This window comes from Ceratina calcarata, unplaced genomic scaffold, assembly GCF_001652005.2.
Source record: "Ceratina calcarata isolate Rehan_Ccalc_2016 unplaced genomic scaffold, ASM165200v1 scaffold291.2, whole genome shotgun sequence".
In the NCBI taxonomy this organism is placed as follows: domain Eukaryota; kingdom Metazoa; phylum Arthropoda; class Insecta; order Hymenoptera; family Apidae; genus Ceratina; species Ceratina calcarata.
This window is the reverse complement of record NW_017151492.1, coordinates 1,293,366-1,311,280: the sequence shown is the minus strand read 5'-3', so window position 1 is coordinate 1,311,280 and position 17,915 is coordinate 1,293,366. Positions and strand designations below refer to the sequence as shown.

General features: G+C 38.0%; 2 protein-coding genes across 2 annotated transcripts in view; both read right to left on the bottom strand.

The window, feature by feature from the left end:
• Positions 1-6: 6 nt before the first annotated feature.
• LOC108623833 (zinc finger CCCH domain-containing protein 11A) lies at positions 7-11,386 on the bottom strand. Its single transcript, XM_026812633.1, has 7 exons — positions 11,382-11,386; positions 10,352-10,576; positions 9,967-10,066; positions 9,379-9,498; positions 9,116-9,290; positions 8,403-8,522; positions 7-1,102 (listed from the first exon to the last, which is right to left on the bottom strand). Exons 1-7 carry the CDS (start codon positions 11,384-11,386, stop codon positions 192-194), a joined length of 1,656 nt encoding a protein of 551 aa, XP_026668434.1. The 3' UTR covers positions 7-191.
• The window catches only part of LOC108623846 (UHRF1-binding protein 1-like), an 11,852-nt gene continuing 4,604 nt past the window's right edge, over positions 10,668-17,915 (bottom strand). Inside the window, 7 exon segments of the mRNA XM_026812635.1 lie at positions 10,668-13,407; positions 14,259-14,406; positions 14,489-14,860; positions 15,704-15,715; positions 16,317-16,451; positions 16,518-17,719; positions 17,810-17,893. Coding sequence (XP_026668436.1) covers positions 13,049-13,407; positions 14,259-14,406; positions 14,489-14,860; positions 15,704-15,715; positions 16,317-16,451; positions 16,518-17,719; positions 17,810-17,893 — 2,312 coding nt within the window. The 3' untranslated portion in view covers positions 10,668-13,048.

Here is a 17,915-nt window from a genome sequence, read left to right as displayed (position 1 = left end):
AGAATTTCCACGCCCTTAATAAAAGCGAGCAACGCGAATGCTGATTAAAAAAAGTCTGGTTAATCTGTTAAAAAATGAGCCGTACGACGAAGATCCGGTAGTTTCGAAACGAAAAATCGTTTTTCGTTACTTCAAGAAATTTACAACTAACCGGACGACGAACACACGGATTCCTCGTCCCCTGGCTTCTCTTAGACCGCGTTCTTGTCCTTGAGCAACGCGTCTATGTCTTTCAGGATGTCGTCCGAAGCCATGTCCAACGTCAGGTACTCTTCTTCGTTCGCCAGACTGTCGCAGGTGTCCTTAGAATCGTCCCGCGGTTTAACATCCTGCGTCCTCTCGTCGTTCATCTCTAAAGCCTTTCGATCTTCATCCGTGCTACTATCACACAACCTGATCTCGACTTCGTTCTTCCTAGTCACGTCTAATCTGACCACAGAAGCGGACGATGAGCCTCTCCTTAATTGATCAGTCTTGCCTTGGACCTCCGGAAGGGTCGTTACCTCTTTCATATTTCTTTGCTCTTCGTCCTCGCCATCGAAGGAGCTGTGCTTCTTCGGTGACCTTCTCAGTTTAACTGGAGGCACGTTACCAACGTATGAACGGTCGGTACATCTGATCTTATGTCTAGCAGTGTCTTCCTCCTCGCAGTCGTCCAGGGATCTCTTCACTCCTCTGGTGGAGATCGTATCTCTCAGTTCTGTTAAAGATTTGATCGCGTCTTTTAAAAATTCTCCAGAATTTTCATCCCTCTCGATTGACTCCTTCTTCATCTTCTCCTCGTTCTTGGATCTGTCCTTCTCCTGGAAAAGGTTCCGCCTCTTCCGACGGCGTATCTCCTCCAAGCTGAGCACCTCGAAGTTCATTCCTTTCTCGCCCTTGTTCTCTTTGCTCAACTGCGGGTAGAGACAGATCCTTCTGGTCTTGCGCGTCTTCATTTTACCGCCGCCCGCGTCGCTCTGATTATAATCGTCGACCTGATAGGAGTAGTAAGCCGCGCTCTCGGCTTGGATCTCCTCCAAACGGATCTCCTCGTAGGTTTTGCAGTACGGGATCCTCGGCTGCGGTTTTACCGGCGACGGTACACTTTCATTGTCAGACTCTGCAAGAAACATATCACGAACATTGCGGGAATCTCTCTTGGGCAACTGAGGATAATCCACGTGTCGCGGTGGCCTTTTATAGGTTCCTCTTTTTTTTTTTTTATTTTTGATAATTATGATTAAACGACATCGGGCAGAATTCTTATTCAACTTTCTGACCATCTAATTAGATAGATTGATCGGCTTCCAAGTCCTTTCAATATGAAACATCAATTTAATGAACTCTCGGGTAAGACAGTGGTTAACAACTTTAGTCGGATTTCTGTTTACACGTTTCTCAGTGTCTGATTTCTCGGATTGGAGAATTGTCGACTTTTCTCAAGGGGCGTTTCGGTATCAGACGTTTTTTTTTTTAAAGTTCGTTTATCGACCTAAGCAAGTTTACGTTCATAGCTAGAATCAAGGAGAGAGTTTAGTACAGTTCCAATACTTTGATCGATATCCCTCGGCTTGCCTCCTTTTATCCTCTCCCTCTCATTCGGGTGGCTCGATTAGTTATCGTACTTCCTATTACACGGACCACGTGACTAATCACGAGTTTTTCGGTATTAATTAAACACACTTTGCAGCTGCTCCGATCGATTGAATTGCACTTATGAAATCCAATAGGTGATCCATTATCGTCGTCGTAGACTTTACACACTTGCTCCTGTTCAGAATCAGCCCCACTCCCTTTTCCACGAGGAGGTCTGTTTGAAAATTCATTCATTGCCTTCGATTATCAAATATCTCTTCTATCGCCGGGATTCACTCATAAAACTTCGTCACGAAACTTCTTGCCTTTTTTTTGCCTTTACAGACGAACGCGACACAGTCCAGAATCAAATTGCCTACACCAGCGTTAAGCAAAAAACAAAAACAGATTCAGATGGGATAATGAGAAGAGTGACGATTTAAAATTGCTACCCTTCTTCATTTTTTGGGAAATAATTACAATTCTCAGAAGAGAGTAAGTCCATCAAAAAAGAACTAGAATTGGTCAAGAGGAGAAACATTGAAACGCGTTCAGGCCAACAGACAAATTATTGCAAGTGTTAAACTAGACGAATCCTGATCGTGAGATCCAGCATATCATACATTCATCGAAACAGCATATTCGTTATTTGCAATAATCTTAGTTAGCCACTTTACATCGTCGAGTGTAAAGAAATTGAGAACACCATAATACACATCAGTGTACAAAGACGATTAGTTCTGAATCAATGGAATCGCGTTTCATTCATCGTTTACGATCTATTCATGTGAATTAAGAGAAAAAAAAAAAAATCGCCTCTGTCACGCTGGCATTATCACCCACGTCCGTTTCATGGCATCAAATTTATTGAACTCCAAGTAATTGTCTCGATAAAAATTAATGTTTTCCATTCGTTTACATCGATTAATACGGAATTAGTTATCGCATATTCGGCATATAATCTCTCTCATTCTCACTCTCACTCTCTCTCTCTCTCGTCTTTTTTTTTTTTTGTCTCTCGATTTGCGTCCCTATTTATTTGTAAAATTAAAGGGTCCTGCTCGCCTCTCTCTCTCTCTCTCGTCAATTTGCTAAACAAACTGTTTCGGTAATCGCGAAGGAATACAACGACAATTTCGGTTGTCCTCGAACTTCATACAAATAATTTACGACTGAGAAACCGTTGCCTTTTTTTGATTTCAAGGTGTAAGCGAGAAAGGGACGAGTTTAGAAATTGGAAATTGTCGTTGATCGAAAATCATCTGCACACGACGTTTTTTAAACGTGCGCGCGTTGCAGTTTGAAAAAGGAAAGAGAAAAGACGTAAGTAACAAAATCGATAGACAAATAACGTTCGCATCGCCGGGGCTCGGCGGCGATAACANGTCCGCTTAAAAGGAACAGGAACGATTCGAGAAGCGCGTTACAAAACGAGAAAATAAACAAAAATGCTTTTTTTAAAAAATTACTAACAAACGTTCGAGGAATAATGATTATGCATCTAACGAAACGAAAAAAAAAAGAAAAAAGAAAAAGATTATACAAATATCACGTGATATAATAATAATAAGCTGCGGTGAGCCGTCGGAGAAATTTTCTATAAAATGCAGCAGAAAAAAAGAAAAACAGAAAAACAAGAGCGTGGGTGAGTCGAGTCGACGTTCGATACGTGACGCCTCCAACGATTCGACAGAATCGACGACGAGTCTTTTGCAAACGCAGCCGTAAACGGCGTTAAGTAAATGCGTCGCTCGATTGGCTAACGCGAACGAGACAAACGATATTAAAAAATAAATTCAGCTAACAAAACGGTGACCAAAGGTCATCGCCGGGCGACCACGAGTCCAGCTGCCGATACTTCTTTCTTTTTTTTTTTTTTTTTCTTCTTTCCTTCTCTTCACGCGGTTTAAACGTTCTAAGTCAGCGGCTCTCGTAACTCTTTATCTTCGCCTGCGGATAAGCACGCACACACGCACCCGCCGGTAGATGACACGGAGCCAAGCCGGGGTTCCACTTGACGAGCGCGTCTCGAACGAGGAAGATAACGAAGGACGATAATCGAGACTTAAATTTCCGAGTGGACGAACGACGTCGGAGAGGCTGTGATCGACAAATGGGACCCCCGCACCTTTTACAAGTCGTGCGCTTCCAAGAGGACAAGCGGTTAATTGCACTTACTAAGCGAGAATGGCGTTAAAAGACGGGATCCTCTCGGATCCAGAATCGCGTTTCTCGTTTGAGAGACGACCGGATCTGTTCTCGGCCGCGTTCTCAAACGTCTTTTGCCATTCTCCGAACTCTTCCCTCCTCCTCCTCCTCTCACCGTACTTCGTTCTCTTTCATTCTTCTACCCATTTGTTTAATTCTCTCGCAAATACGCTCTCTCTCTCTCTCTCTTTATCTCTTCGTCGCACGCAAACGTATTACGAAACGCTAGTTGAAAAAATAAATGTTTCATGCGGCGTCGCCGACGACCCACAACAGTGGTCGCCTCTGTAATCATCGTACTTTCTGCGTAATATCGTAACATTCCCATGCGCTATTATCACATTTGTAGTTTCCTCTCGCGGATTTGAGACACAGATCTCATATTTGCCTATTGATTGCATGGTGAGACTAAATGAAAAAGTACCTTCCACCGGCAAGATCATCGACACCGAGAAGAACAACAGAAATTAAACAGGGTAAAAAATGAAAAGAAAAGAAACAACAGAAATGTCCGTCGTTCCACGCATACCACATACTCTCGATCGATCGCCAGATCCTTCGCTTGCTTAAATATACAATTCTTCCTCTCTCCCAGCGTTCCTATTCGCACGTCTCTCGTATATCCTTTCATCCCCCTTTCCTCCGTTTCGGATCACAAGCTTCTCGTTCGCACGTCTCCTGTGTAGCTCACAAGCGTTATGTAGAAAATAACAGATCTCCCGTTCCCGAATGATCTCGAGGTTGTTTTTTATTTTTTTTCTCTAATCGTGGAAAGAAAAATCACGATCACGTTCTCTCCCTGAACCGTGACTCTTTCGATGAACGCCACTAATTTTCTGCCGTTACTCGTTTTCGAGAAACAAAATTATTATTGAACAGGAGGTGAAGACGAAAAGTCTAGGCACTAGAACGTAGAATTCTACCCGTATAGAAAAACTGCGATAGTCAATGATAATAATCCCGGAGCCGTGCAGATTTCACGGGTATTAATTATAAATCTCAATGGTTGATTATATCGATATCAGTTTTTTTTTTAAATATAATTAATTATAGTTTGACGCTGTTACGATAAATCTGATAACGAAGATTACGCCCGACCTTATATCTCCCGTTTATACGTATCTCTCGCGCGGACCTAGGCGCAAATAGTATTCCGTAATAAAAATAAGAAATATATATGTCTATATATCATTATATGTACATACACGTACGTTTGCTTTCACTGGGATCTAAAATGTTCTTACGTCGAAAGAATCTACGTCTCGTGTTTTTTCTTTTCTATCCATTTTCAACATCCTAATAATAAATTAAGCGACATATATAATAATAATAGTAGTCAGCGACGCGACTGAAAACAAAATTTACATATGTTACTATTCCACCGAGTTCCGCCCTCGTTACTTTTTTTCCTATTTAAGAGCACGTGTACATGTAAATATGTATTTGTATATGCATGCAATACGTGTTACACTTAAAGTTGCATCTTTTTTTTTTTTTCTCTCCTCCTTCTCCTCCTTCTCCTCGTAATTAGGAATTCTCTCATCGCGAGTGCTTATCCGTTCCTCTATTATCGACGACGCGCGCGTGCGAATACGTAAACATATACACGCGTAATTAAGTATATATTTATATATTCATACGCCTCTGCTTTTCATCTATATTATATATCGTTCGATCATTTATCTAAATATTCATGCGCGATCTCTCTGTCTGCTGCCCGCCTCGCTCAACGATTTCACTAAATCGAGGGAGAGACGGAAGCAGCAAAGTAATAAACATGTCTCCATCGACGAAAGAAACGAAACGTATCGAATCAGCGATACTCCGTACTTTAACGACTGTCATCGAGAAATTTTGCAAATATCACTGAAACGTAAATTCTGTCGAAATCAAGCTGGAACGTAACGCGAACACGGGAACGAAACGTGTGTCACACTCCGGATTCAGATTTAACGAAACGTTCGTTTCTCTCTTTAAGTTTCACGCATATTTATAGTATATAATTATATTAAACGATTTTCTTGCCATTCGTACGATTATGCATAAATGATTTGTTGTTTGCTTTCAGATGCAACAGTGTTGGCGCTGTTGTAACAAATTTTGTCTAAATACGATTAGCTAAACCGCTTGCTCGTTTATTATCCCATGCCGTTCATTAGAAACTCGCTAATTCGTATAGGAAGCCAAAACATATGAAGGCATTTATCATATTATTCGTTATTCGTGTGGTACGCGCTATATAAATCAAGGCTGGGATATTACGATTGAATCGGATACTGCGTATTTCTGTTCAACGAAAAGGCCCGTATACGTTTTTCCACGCCGCTCTCTATCGTCCGTCTCCACCTTTGACTTTCTTCATTTTGTTATTTTTCAATGATAAAAACACGTGGCCGGGGGGCCACGTGCGAGAGTGCGCGAAAGAAAGAAGAGAAAGCACATGTTTCAGGCAGTATTCGACTCGAATAATTTTGCTTCCGCGGTTTACAATGCTCTGTCGAGTGTTCGAAGCATAACGATGACAGGTTTCCTAACCTCGTACAACGGACACATCTGTTTCTCGCGGTAATCGGTTATGCTTCGAGGTTATGCTTCGAGGTTATTCCTCTTCTCTAAGAGAATTTTCCACTTCGGACGATTAAAACAGCGAACATGATGAAAAATTAGTGTTTCTTCGTTAAAAACTAAAGGGACTCCTTCACCCTGAACCAATTTCGTTCGTCGAATCGGTTATCAAGTAATTCTGTGCGAGTTCAAATCGTGTGTGTGGCAAAGCGACGACCCATAGCTATCTTCTTATTTCTCATCCGGTCATAGCACAACGAAAAGACTTGTGTGTGTGGGGGGGTAACTTCGTTCTTGGTACGGTATTTTTTTTGTTTTTCGCTTTCTTTTCTATTATGCGGCGTTCGTGAAAATTCAAGGCTCATCGCGCTGCCGCTGGAGAAAGATAGCCATAGGCAGTTAGAGGGCTACAGGCAAAGTTTAGATATAGCAGCCCCTGCAAAAATTGATATTCAAATCTACGTGGTTTTTTTTTGTCTTTTTCTTCATAGTTTTTTATAATATCTTCTCTTTTTAATTGTTATCATTCAATCATCGAGCGAAATTTTGAACGTACAGTTAATTCTCGTTTTCTTTTCTTTTTTTTTGTTTTCTAATCGATGATCTATGATAATGTTAACTATGCAACTGTGTTCCGGTGTTAAAACGTTAATCCCGATTATGACTAGCCAGTAATGTAAAACAATATCCGATGAGAACACAGTTTGTTCGTTAGAATCTAAATGTTGCATGTTATCCCTCTTCCCTCTGTGATTATACATCGTTAAGTGTGTACAGAAAATTATACGTGTGAATCGATCATTATATTTGAAACGACACACACCTTTCACTGATAACTTTCAAGTGTAATATACACAAACGTTTTCTGAAACGATCTTTCAAAGAAATCCTTTACATACCAATATGATTTTCTCAACGATCTTATGCTATCCAATAATAAAGACGACGATGTAGATCACCTATTGCTTTTCACTGCTTACTCTCAACTGATCAAGTAATTTCTTGCACATATACTTCGTCCATATATATACTCATATATATATGTATTACGATACTTCTCTTGCTCTTTTATATAAGCTAAATAAAAAAAAACAACAAACATTCTATTGATGTTTCATATGTATCGATAAACTCTAAATGGTGCAGTCTTTATTATTGAAGAGAAAATTTAAAACATATCTCGTTAAGTTTACAATACATCAACGTGTATGTGACACTATCAAAAGCCATTAATATTAGCAAAATATGTTAGAAGTTTTCAATGAATTGCAACTTTTCTGTCTCCGTGTTTTTTTTTTGTTCTTTTTGCTTTTCGTTAATTCGTCTGATTAAAATAAACTAAGCGAAAAATCGATTAAGTATCGGAAATATACTAACGTTCCTGGTGCTCAATCAATGTAAAAAAGAAAAAGAAACGTGATTGGAAGTACAACTTTCTCTCAGTTTTACATATTAAGTATCGTCTCTAGCCTCAAACAAATAAAAGGAAATAACATCTAATCGTTCCATATGTGTGTGTGACTTTTTTTTTATCTTGCACATTTCATGAACGTATTTACCATTTCTACGTTGGTTATTTGGTCGATAGAAACTTACATTGTCGCGGTCAGGCCGTGCCTGAGGGCTTTAAAACCGTCTGTACGACGTCATTTCGAGATATGGAAATGGGAACCTTGATGTTTGAGGCTGAGAGGTTTGCTGCGTGTGAATCGGCGAGTATGGAGGTTGCTGGAGGAGCGGTGAGCTCTGCTGATTTTGCATCGGCGACAGTGACTGACCGGGCGAGTGTGAATGCAGGTTTTGTGGGTGGGAGTAGGGCAACGCGGGGTGGCAGGGCGAGCTCTGAGAATTTTGTACATTGGCCTGCGGTATGCTCAAATTGTTTGTCACGTTGATGTTGTTTAGTATGTTCAGGCTGTTAGAGACGTTATTAGGGATTGTCAGATTGCTGGGTATACTGAGTGTGTTCGGGATGCTTATGCTCGTTTGTAGATTGGGTGGTAGGGAAAGTGTGGCCGACGTAAGGTAATGTACGCTGAAAGATGGACGGGGGGGCTAGTAAAGCCTCATACCTTCTTCAAATTTGACGATAAGAGGATCGACGGCTGGACTGCCGATGAAACTGCCTGCTTCGCTGCTGCCTCTGCCTTGATCCGACTCAGTGCTACTACCGTCGTATTTTGTGTCTTCCGCTGTTAAAGAGAAAGGAACGTTTCGTGATTCGAACGAAATTCAACTGAGACTCGATCGTTTAACTGGAGATATTTCGGACGTTTCCTTATTTTTCAACTTTCGATCTTTTTCTGTGTTACCCCCTAAATTGTACAGGATTATTCTTTTGTTCACTGAGACTTATGAAATAGCCGAAGGCAATTAACCTGGAGACAGGGGCGGAGGAGAAGTGCATGAAAGAAAGACTAGCAATGGTAAGAGGGAGAGGAATAAGAGTGAATGGGAAAAGGAATGAATACAGCGCAAGGTCAAGGTTTGAGAGGGAGAGAATGTAAGGATGAAAGAGAGGGAGTGGAAGAATGAAAGGGAAAGAACGGAGGTGCAAAGCAGTGTACCGCGTGGGAAGATATTCTTTCTTAGTCAATACTATAAGGCGGATATTTACCATTGTAATCCCGAAAGGGAAAGCCATAAAGCCATTAAAACTTACAGATTTCCCTTGTCCAATTGCTTTCAGAGTATCGTAAGTCAAGGAGATAAGACAAAATAAAAAGATAAAAAGTTGAAAAACTAAGTAATAACTATAAAACTAACTAATACTTGTTATTTTTACCTTGACGATTAAGCCATTCCTGATTCATTGTCTTGGATGACAAATCGAAATTCTTCACTGGGTTGATAGGATCGTTAGTGATCGTACGAGCATTTTTATGCATAAACGAACAATGTGGTTTCCTGCAACCTCCCGGTTGTGTCTCCCAATAACATGGAATCGACTTACGATTTTTCTATTTAAACAAACAGAGGTAAATCATTAACTAAGTGCTCGGACGCTTGATTCATGTTCAACTAATCTCGGATTAGAAATATCCTTACTCTTAATTCCATATGCCTAAAGTTACAATGTTCATCGAGGCATTTACCCTGTTGCCAATAAACGCACATTGTTTCACAACCCAATGCAGATGGTTCATGTCTGAATGGACAATTGTCACCCTACAAATACGTATTAGTTCATAAGAAAATAGAACAAATAAAAAAGGTGCATGCATCTAACATTTTCAATAGTTGCAGTGCTCAAGTGAAGTATTGATACTGCAAGCTATATCGTAATGAATATTACAAATCATGATCAGATTTGTACTAGCAAGCATTATAACTTTAAATTGTTCGAATTATGTCAATAATATAAATTGTTCAAATTACGTGCAAAAATAAGATGTCTTAACGGTAATCAGATAAAATTAATTGAATCGCTAGATCAAAAATGATAATATAACAGCTAAGCAATGTGATTTTGTTAATTATTTTAAAAATTAGGATATCGTCGAGCTTAACTCCAACATGGCCGATCTAACCTCGCAAACTGTACGGATCCGAAACAATATGGAACGGATATCTATCGGTCGTCAGAAAATCGCGTCTCGACGTTTTCCGCGATCTATTTTAATAGAGCATACGTACCTTTGTGCACGTTGAGTAATAGAAAAAATAACAGTCGGTATTCTTGTGACTGTGCTCCATTTGCAAGAACTGATAGGAAGATGAGTGATCGTGTTCCTTACTGAAAAGACAAAACGTTTGAACTAATTCGGAGGAGGTCACTGGAGGAGGATTGATTAGACGATCCGCGGAAACGAGATATGAAACGTGTTACCATTTCGTGCGAAACATGATTGCGAGAGAACGGAGAGACGAGTGTGTAACATTCGCCACTAGCAGCAATGTTATGGAAAATTCGATTTGAATATAAATGGCTAGCAGGCTACGTGTATTTGTACCCTCGGTTCGGCGACGACCCCTTTTTTTTCGTCAACGCTTACCGGAGTTGTGTATATTCATTACTTACGTGTGGTGGCAGTGATTCCTTGGATGACTTCTTTTTTGTCCGTTCGCTTTGACCCACACACTAAATCGACTCACACACAGATTCAAGTAAATAATTCGACCGTGGCACTTGTCGCCCCTTTCGTTGGAGACGCTATTGTCGCTACTGTCTCTTTCGCTAGTCGCCAACAGGCATGATGACGTAAACTTCCGATTAGACCCGAACACGCCCGAACGTTCTGGCGGGCTTTTATTCAATTTTCAAACGTTCCGTAAAAAATCCTTTCTTTCGTACGCACCGAAACTGAATTATTAACAATTTTGAAAAGCGTCAGAAGTTCAACTTTCATTAGTTTATTTACATCTGCTACTTTCTAACAGATTCTCTTATAAATCGCAATACATTTATTATAATGAGGGAAAGAAATGTTAAACGCCGGGGAAGCATTAGAACAGAACTCCTACCAAGTATAGACCCAACCATTAAAAAAATATTATAAGTATATAAAACTGGCGATAAACATACTTAAGTTAACAGTAATATATACCATTTACGCGCGTACTTAATATATAATAATAGTCACGAGGTTATAGCGAAGATGCTGAAAATATATTTATACAAATAATACTATAGATACATACTTTCTGAAACTCTTTATATTTATTATACGTATATGTGTTTTTACGATATTCTAGAGTCCTTATGTATACTCGTGGGACCAGAGTTGTTAGAAATGATAAAAAATAATTAGACCCGAAGACAAAAGAGAATAACAGCGTGAAAATTACTGAAATTATGATATCTTGCGTTTTATTAAGATAACTTATAGTCAGTCACAAAACTTAAGCTGCTTAACACTGTTAAATGGCATACGCTTACTTATCTGTAAGTTAGAAGATATGTTATAACAATATGGTTTTTTTTTTAATGAAAATAACTGGCGTAATATCAATAAAAGGGAAGTATTCTAAACTAAATCGTTGAACAAAAGCACTGTTAGTTTATAAAAGAATTTAATAATATAACACAATATTTCAAAAACGTTACGAACATCATTTCCTTTGAATGTTAAAAATACGTATGTTGTATATGGAAGTAACGAAAATACGTCGCGTAAGTAAATCTTAGTCTCATCGTAACACATAGACTATATATCTACTGATTTCAGATATTCTAAAATGTTTGCACTTAATTCTCTTATCTATCCATAGATATGCAATTTTTATATATATATTACATCCGCGTAACTGAGAACAGAATTTTTAATGCGACACTTAAATATAATATTTAATAAAAATGGACGAAACATTTTAAGAACAAAGAAAGACAATAAAACTTTAAACCAAACTTGTTTACATGTCTGTCCTAAACAATTTTGGCGATGGATGTTACAGTAAAAAACATGAATTATGAAAAGAGAACTTCGTAAAATGGGAAACGAATCAATAATTTCGATTGATATACGCTAGAAAAATACCTGACTGCGTCACGACAAGTGGATTGGCCAGCAACCCTTTCAAACGAAATCCACAGTAACGAACAATCGTTAAACGTGAATATATCACAACGGTACATAGTACATTACGACGAACTTATTTAGTCGATTACAGTACACGATTAGATTGTAATTTTAATTGAATGTAGTTCAATATTATGCAGTTCGAGGGTAAGAGCGTAAATATCAATTGCATACCCTTAGTTTAAAGATAATACAAGGGATAACGTAATAACATCGAATTCACAGTCTTATAAAAACATTTCAGATTATCACTGTTAATAGATTATTATTTATAGTCGTTCTCGTGATCGTTCGTCTAGTTCACGCGTAGATCGGTGAAATAAGTCACCGACGAAATATACGCGATACGAACGAACAGACCTTCATCAATTTTCAAGCTAGACAATCTACTCGTAGGCTCGAACGATCTGTGTCATTCAATATCCATTAATATTAATATCTCACATTTATTACATTGCATTTAATGGATACTTCTGACGATTCGCGTTTAAAAGTTACGAAATTCGTCAGAACATTTGTGACGAGGAGAACGGAAAGCATTGGTAAAAAATTTATATTCAATTCTCTGTTTCAACAATCACTGCTATAAAATCAAATATATATATATATGTATATATATACGTATGTATAATATTGCAATATGTTATTTCGACTAGCATACTACAATCCATGTTTACGTACGCCTCGTTATCTATATAATGCAACAAATATATTATGTGCAAATATTAACAACCTCGTATGTACATCACCTTTTTTCGACTACCGCAGATTCTCATTTACATTTCTGAGAATGTTCATTGAATTTTTGTTATCAACGAAAACACTAAACACTGACTACTATTGCCATAGTTATCGCCTTATGCTTGTTCGTAGTAAGAGAACAGCATCGTTTCACGCGAAATATGATTCTCGTATGGAACTGAATACTTTCTCAATTATTACATTGTTAAGTAGGTGAACGGCAGTTGCTGGCGTAATCGGGATAAAGAAGACGATGAAAAAGGCTGTAGGCAAGTGACGTCCTTGCGTAAAATTGGTAATAACGAAAATTCGAGCAGATTAAATGTAAATTACATAAAAACGTTTGGTAAACGTTAATGAACGTTTTCAATGAAATAGAAATTAATTAACAATTAGGAAAATTATTATTACGACTTATTCGAGCTACAGCATTTGGAACAATCGAAACAGCTGCTGTGCTATCTCTTCGACGACCAGGATGGACGCGTACTACTTCCGATTATTTGATTTTGAAGCTCCATTATTGTTCCTTGCAAGGCTCTCTTCTCCTTCAGAAGCAGCTGTATGTCTTCTTGCGCGGCGCTCAAATGGGATTTTATCACGTCGGTCTCCTCCTTTATACGGATCAATTTCGTGTTCTCTTCTGATAATTTCTCCAAGGCGTTAAGGCGACGTTGAAGTTCCTCGTTGTCCGATTTCAACTGCCTGCTCGACTGCCTCAAAACGTTTAATTCCATTTCATTGCTGATATATTGGTCTGTCTGATTATCACTGTTCGTCAGCATCGTCAGGGAATTACACGTGCTCAACGTGTTTGCTAGAAATCAAATTAATTAATTAGAGTAGAGAAAATAAACTGTTCTGTGATTGTCTACGAAAAATGTAAGAGCTGTGCTATTAATGAAAAGTAACTTGTTATTTAATGTAGATAGTAAATAAACGATATTCAGGATGGGACAAATTCTGGAACCAGTTTATATCTTCTAAGGTAATAGTTTTTATAAAAAATGATACAAATAGAAAATACATTCGACGAGACTAGTTTTTCTTTATACAAATACTGAATTATCTCCCTCTTGATGTCATACAACTTTTATGTAAAATATTTTTTATAAGAAGCTATTATTTTAGAGAAAATCGAACTGGTTCGAATTAAATACACCACCCTGTATATTCCCATTATTTATGAACAGTAAGCAATATCGATAAAACTCCTTAAATCGTATTTAGATATGGTATGTTCACTCATGCCAATTCGCGTATCATTAAACGTTTTAATAAGCATATCTGACAAGCGGCGAGACAAATGATATTCTCGTTATTTGAGAAAAAGTAAAAGTAAAACATGCCTGATTAAGTGCAAATCTAAAACTCTATTCAATTATCCTCCTATTATTGTTTAAGCAGAAAGATCTACTACTAGTTGTCTAATTGTTTCGTGTTAATGCTCACATTAGAAAGGCCATCTGAATGCACGGGACAATTACACACGCTGTATATCAATTCGAACAAAAATTAAATAAATTCGCCACTTATGTACTTGAAAAACGTACTACGACAACTCTCTATGGTATATTACTGTACTAGGTTTTTTCTTTTCGTAAATTACAAGTGGCAGGTAATATTAAAGAGCTAATTGTTAGAATGTAAAATTATATCGCGACTTACCAACTGGTTCAATGCGAAAAACTCCATCGGTGTCTCGTATTACTCTAAGTTTCGAGACGTTCAGATCTATAGGAATTGGTCCTGGCGAAGTGATATTATTCGGAGGACGATCTTCGTTCAATCGTAACGATATATTTTCTAAATAGATCTGCAACAGAAGTACAAGAATTTAGCATAAGACGAGAGAAAACTGATTCGGTGTATGAATAATTAAATGAGATTTCATTCACCTGTAATGGTATTGGTTTGGGTATAATCTCGTCTTCGATCAGATCTGTGAGTCCAGTTATTGAACTCATTGATAAGGACATAGATATATTAGTAACTTTCACTTCTAATTTGTCTTCGAACAGATCCAGAACGCTCTGTTTATTATGCAGGTCGATGGCGGGGGCATCCGCTCCTTGCTCGGTCGCGTTATTCTGATTTTGATTCCGGGATACAGGCGTATTTTTGTTGCTTATCGTTCGGCTTGCTTGAGACAATCTCCATGAGTCCGACTTGGATTTTAAACCGTGATCCAATCGTACTTTAATGCAGGATCTGCAGTTTGAATCTGAAGGCAGTTCGAGCCAGCCTCTAGACCGGGCACTGAATTTTGTCTGATAAACAAAAATTGTTGAAAGATCAATTTATATAAAATTTATATATATATGTATATATATAAATAATGTTTAATGTATTTATGCTTCTACAATAAAACGGAATTTATTTATTCGATCAGTTCTGAAATTCTTAGCATTTTTCAATTGGAAATCAAAACAAATTAAATTGCGAACTCGTCTGAAGGAAAAATCTCAAATGCGAAGCTGCGTTTAATATTATGTTCTCAGTTCCATGTATCACATAAGAGAATAAATGTATTATTTCTTATTAACGATATATTTAATAGTTTTTTAATAGGACAGATATATCTATTCTCGTTATGCTTAATTAGATAACTGCAATTTATAAAAAATACACATATTTGTAATTGCACGCAGAAGCTTCTCAAATTCATTCCAACTAAGCATTACTTCAGACCATGCCACTTATTACAGTTTCGATACATGTATTATCAAATTAAAAGTTAAGAAGCTTTAAAATCTTTATCAACGAACCAAAAATGCTTAGACAATTAATTTATAAATAATCGAATATTGTCTGCTGTTTATGCAACTTAGAGATTCAATAAAATACGTCACGTACTCTACAAATGTATCTTTTTATAAATTATTAATTCGTCAAATCAATTTAAAAAATATTCAAGTATCCCAAAAGTTATTTTAAAGACACAAGAGTAAATAAATTGATAGAAATATTTGTACAAGTTAAAATAGAAGATCTTCATATGTTACATTTGTACAGTAGAGTGACTTGAATTTGAAAGGAATAAGCATGCAACGAAATGTACATAGTACATGGCGTTTAATACAAATAAATATATAAGTTGTTCTTGCCAATACCTTCCTCTTCACCTGCCACAAGTGCCACATAAAAACATTCACAAGAGAAGGAGAGACGCAGGAGAAGCATGCAAAAAAGTTAAAAGACAAACATTGTATAAATACATATAATAGTATAAAAATGTTTGTAATGTAATGTGATACTTATATATATATATAAAAGCTAGAAATGAAACCGAAATGTTCTGTGGCATACAGAAATATGTAACTGGGAATTAAATGATGTTAGTTATTAAATAGAACTTTATACAAGAAACCCGTTTTTTAAACGGTATGCTGCGTTACTGTTTCAGTGTATTTGCAATTATGTAGCCGAACACGTCTTGATTGTGTAATGGATATATTATTCTATGAAACTCGTGTTAATCGGAAGTATGTCAACTTTTTACACAAACAAAAAGCACTTTGTACATGTGTGAAAAAAAAAGACAGATTAAAAACCTTCTAATAAATTATCGTACGGAAGAAGTACTAAGTAACAATACAATTTCAATTGCAGCGGTATTGAAAAATTTTAATTGAAATCTATTTTAGTAGATCAAAAGTAGCGTATTGTATGTAATTTGCAAACAAGAAGATTAATTATGGAATTTATTGAAATAATTCGTCCTACCTGAAACTCGTCCCATGGGATAGACGAACATTCGTCGTTACCAATATTCGCGACTTGTACCTTGATCGTCGATTCGTACCCAGAAGATTGTTGAATAAATTCGACTTTGGACAGTTTGAACGTCGCCATGGACACCTGAAAATCATTCAATTAATCAACAGCTCGAGAATCCACTGTGTTTCATCAAATAATTGAACTTACAATATCCTTCCGTTTGCACACGCTGTCCATAGATTTCTCGCTCTGGGTATCAGGCGTCTCTTCTACCACTTCACTAGCTTCCTCGACCGCCGTTATTCGAATCGAATTATCAACAGAGAATATCGCGTCTAATTTCTCCTGATCCTGAAGGCTTATCAATACGTAATTCTCGCTGTCCGAGCTAACGTCGCTCCTAATAGACATAGTGTCACTGCTACCGTCTTCCGGGGAAGCCTTAAGAGCCGAATCGATAGACGTCATCAAATTACTGAATCCCTTTTTCATAGAAGAAAGCCCGACGTTGAAATTATTAGGAATGAACGGCGTGTTCGAGGCCGAGTCGCCTTTCCCGTGTTTATGAGCAGCATCAGTGGCGTATCTTAAAGTAGGCAACACTTTCTCTTCTTCAATACCGATGCACTGTTTCTCATGCATCGCGTTGCCTATTTGATCATGTTTATTCGTACCGTTCTGCTTGAACGTCACTACAGTTTGAGACGGATTAACAGGATGCATGAAGTCCATAGACAACATCGACGATACGTCGCTTTGCGGTGTTGCTATTTCTGTACTTATGTTGATCTTTTTACTGGTGCTCTCGATTCGTTCGGTGTTCTGCCACGGGATAGACGAGCCCGGAAGATCGTCGGCTATGCTAGACGAATCCGGCATGACCGATTCCAAATCGCCGCCAGAATTCTCCTTGCCGGGAGTATGCGACGGCATTACGAACGTCACTTCTACTTGCGGTATTAGCGCGCCGATCACGAGCGAACTGTCCGAGTCTATGTTCAATATTTTATTGGAATCGATGGTTAAATACGTCGCCATTTCTGATAAGATTTCCGATAGTCTCAGTAAGAACAGATACTGGTAATGATTTATTTGCACGCTAACTAGATTGCTTATATACGCGAGACCGTGGATGTCGGCGGCAGAAGACTTCCCCTCTGTTGAATCATTCTCCGACGGCTTCATCGAGACGTAGCACCACAGTGTTAAAGGGAACGCGTCGAGGAACGGAACAGGGCGGTTCTGGCCTACCGCGCGTGCACCGAGGAAATCGCCCCAAACAGGCTCCAAATTGCAACACCATATGTCTTTTGCTTCGGTCCATAAAAGTTCTCGATGCAACTGGCGGACCAGTTCGTTCACTGAATTACTTGTGAAATTAGGCGGTGGGTAACGGATATTATCCGTACCTAAATAATAAACATGCATATAGAAAAAAATGCATCTCATAAAATATATAGAATTTTTAGAACTGTTCGATTTAAATGAGAGAACTTTACCTGCACAATGTGCTAAGAATTTGTCTGTTAATACGTGGAAATCTTCTGAACGATTCGGGAATTCTGTACCGAAGAACATTTGACCCATTTGGAAGGCATTTAGACA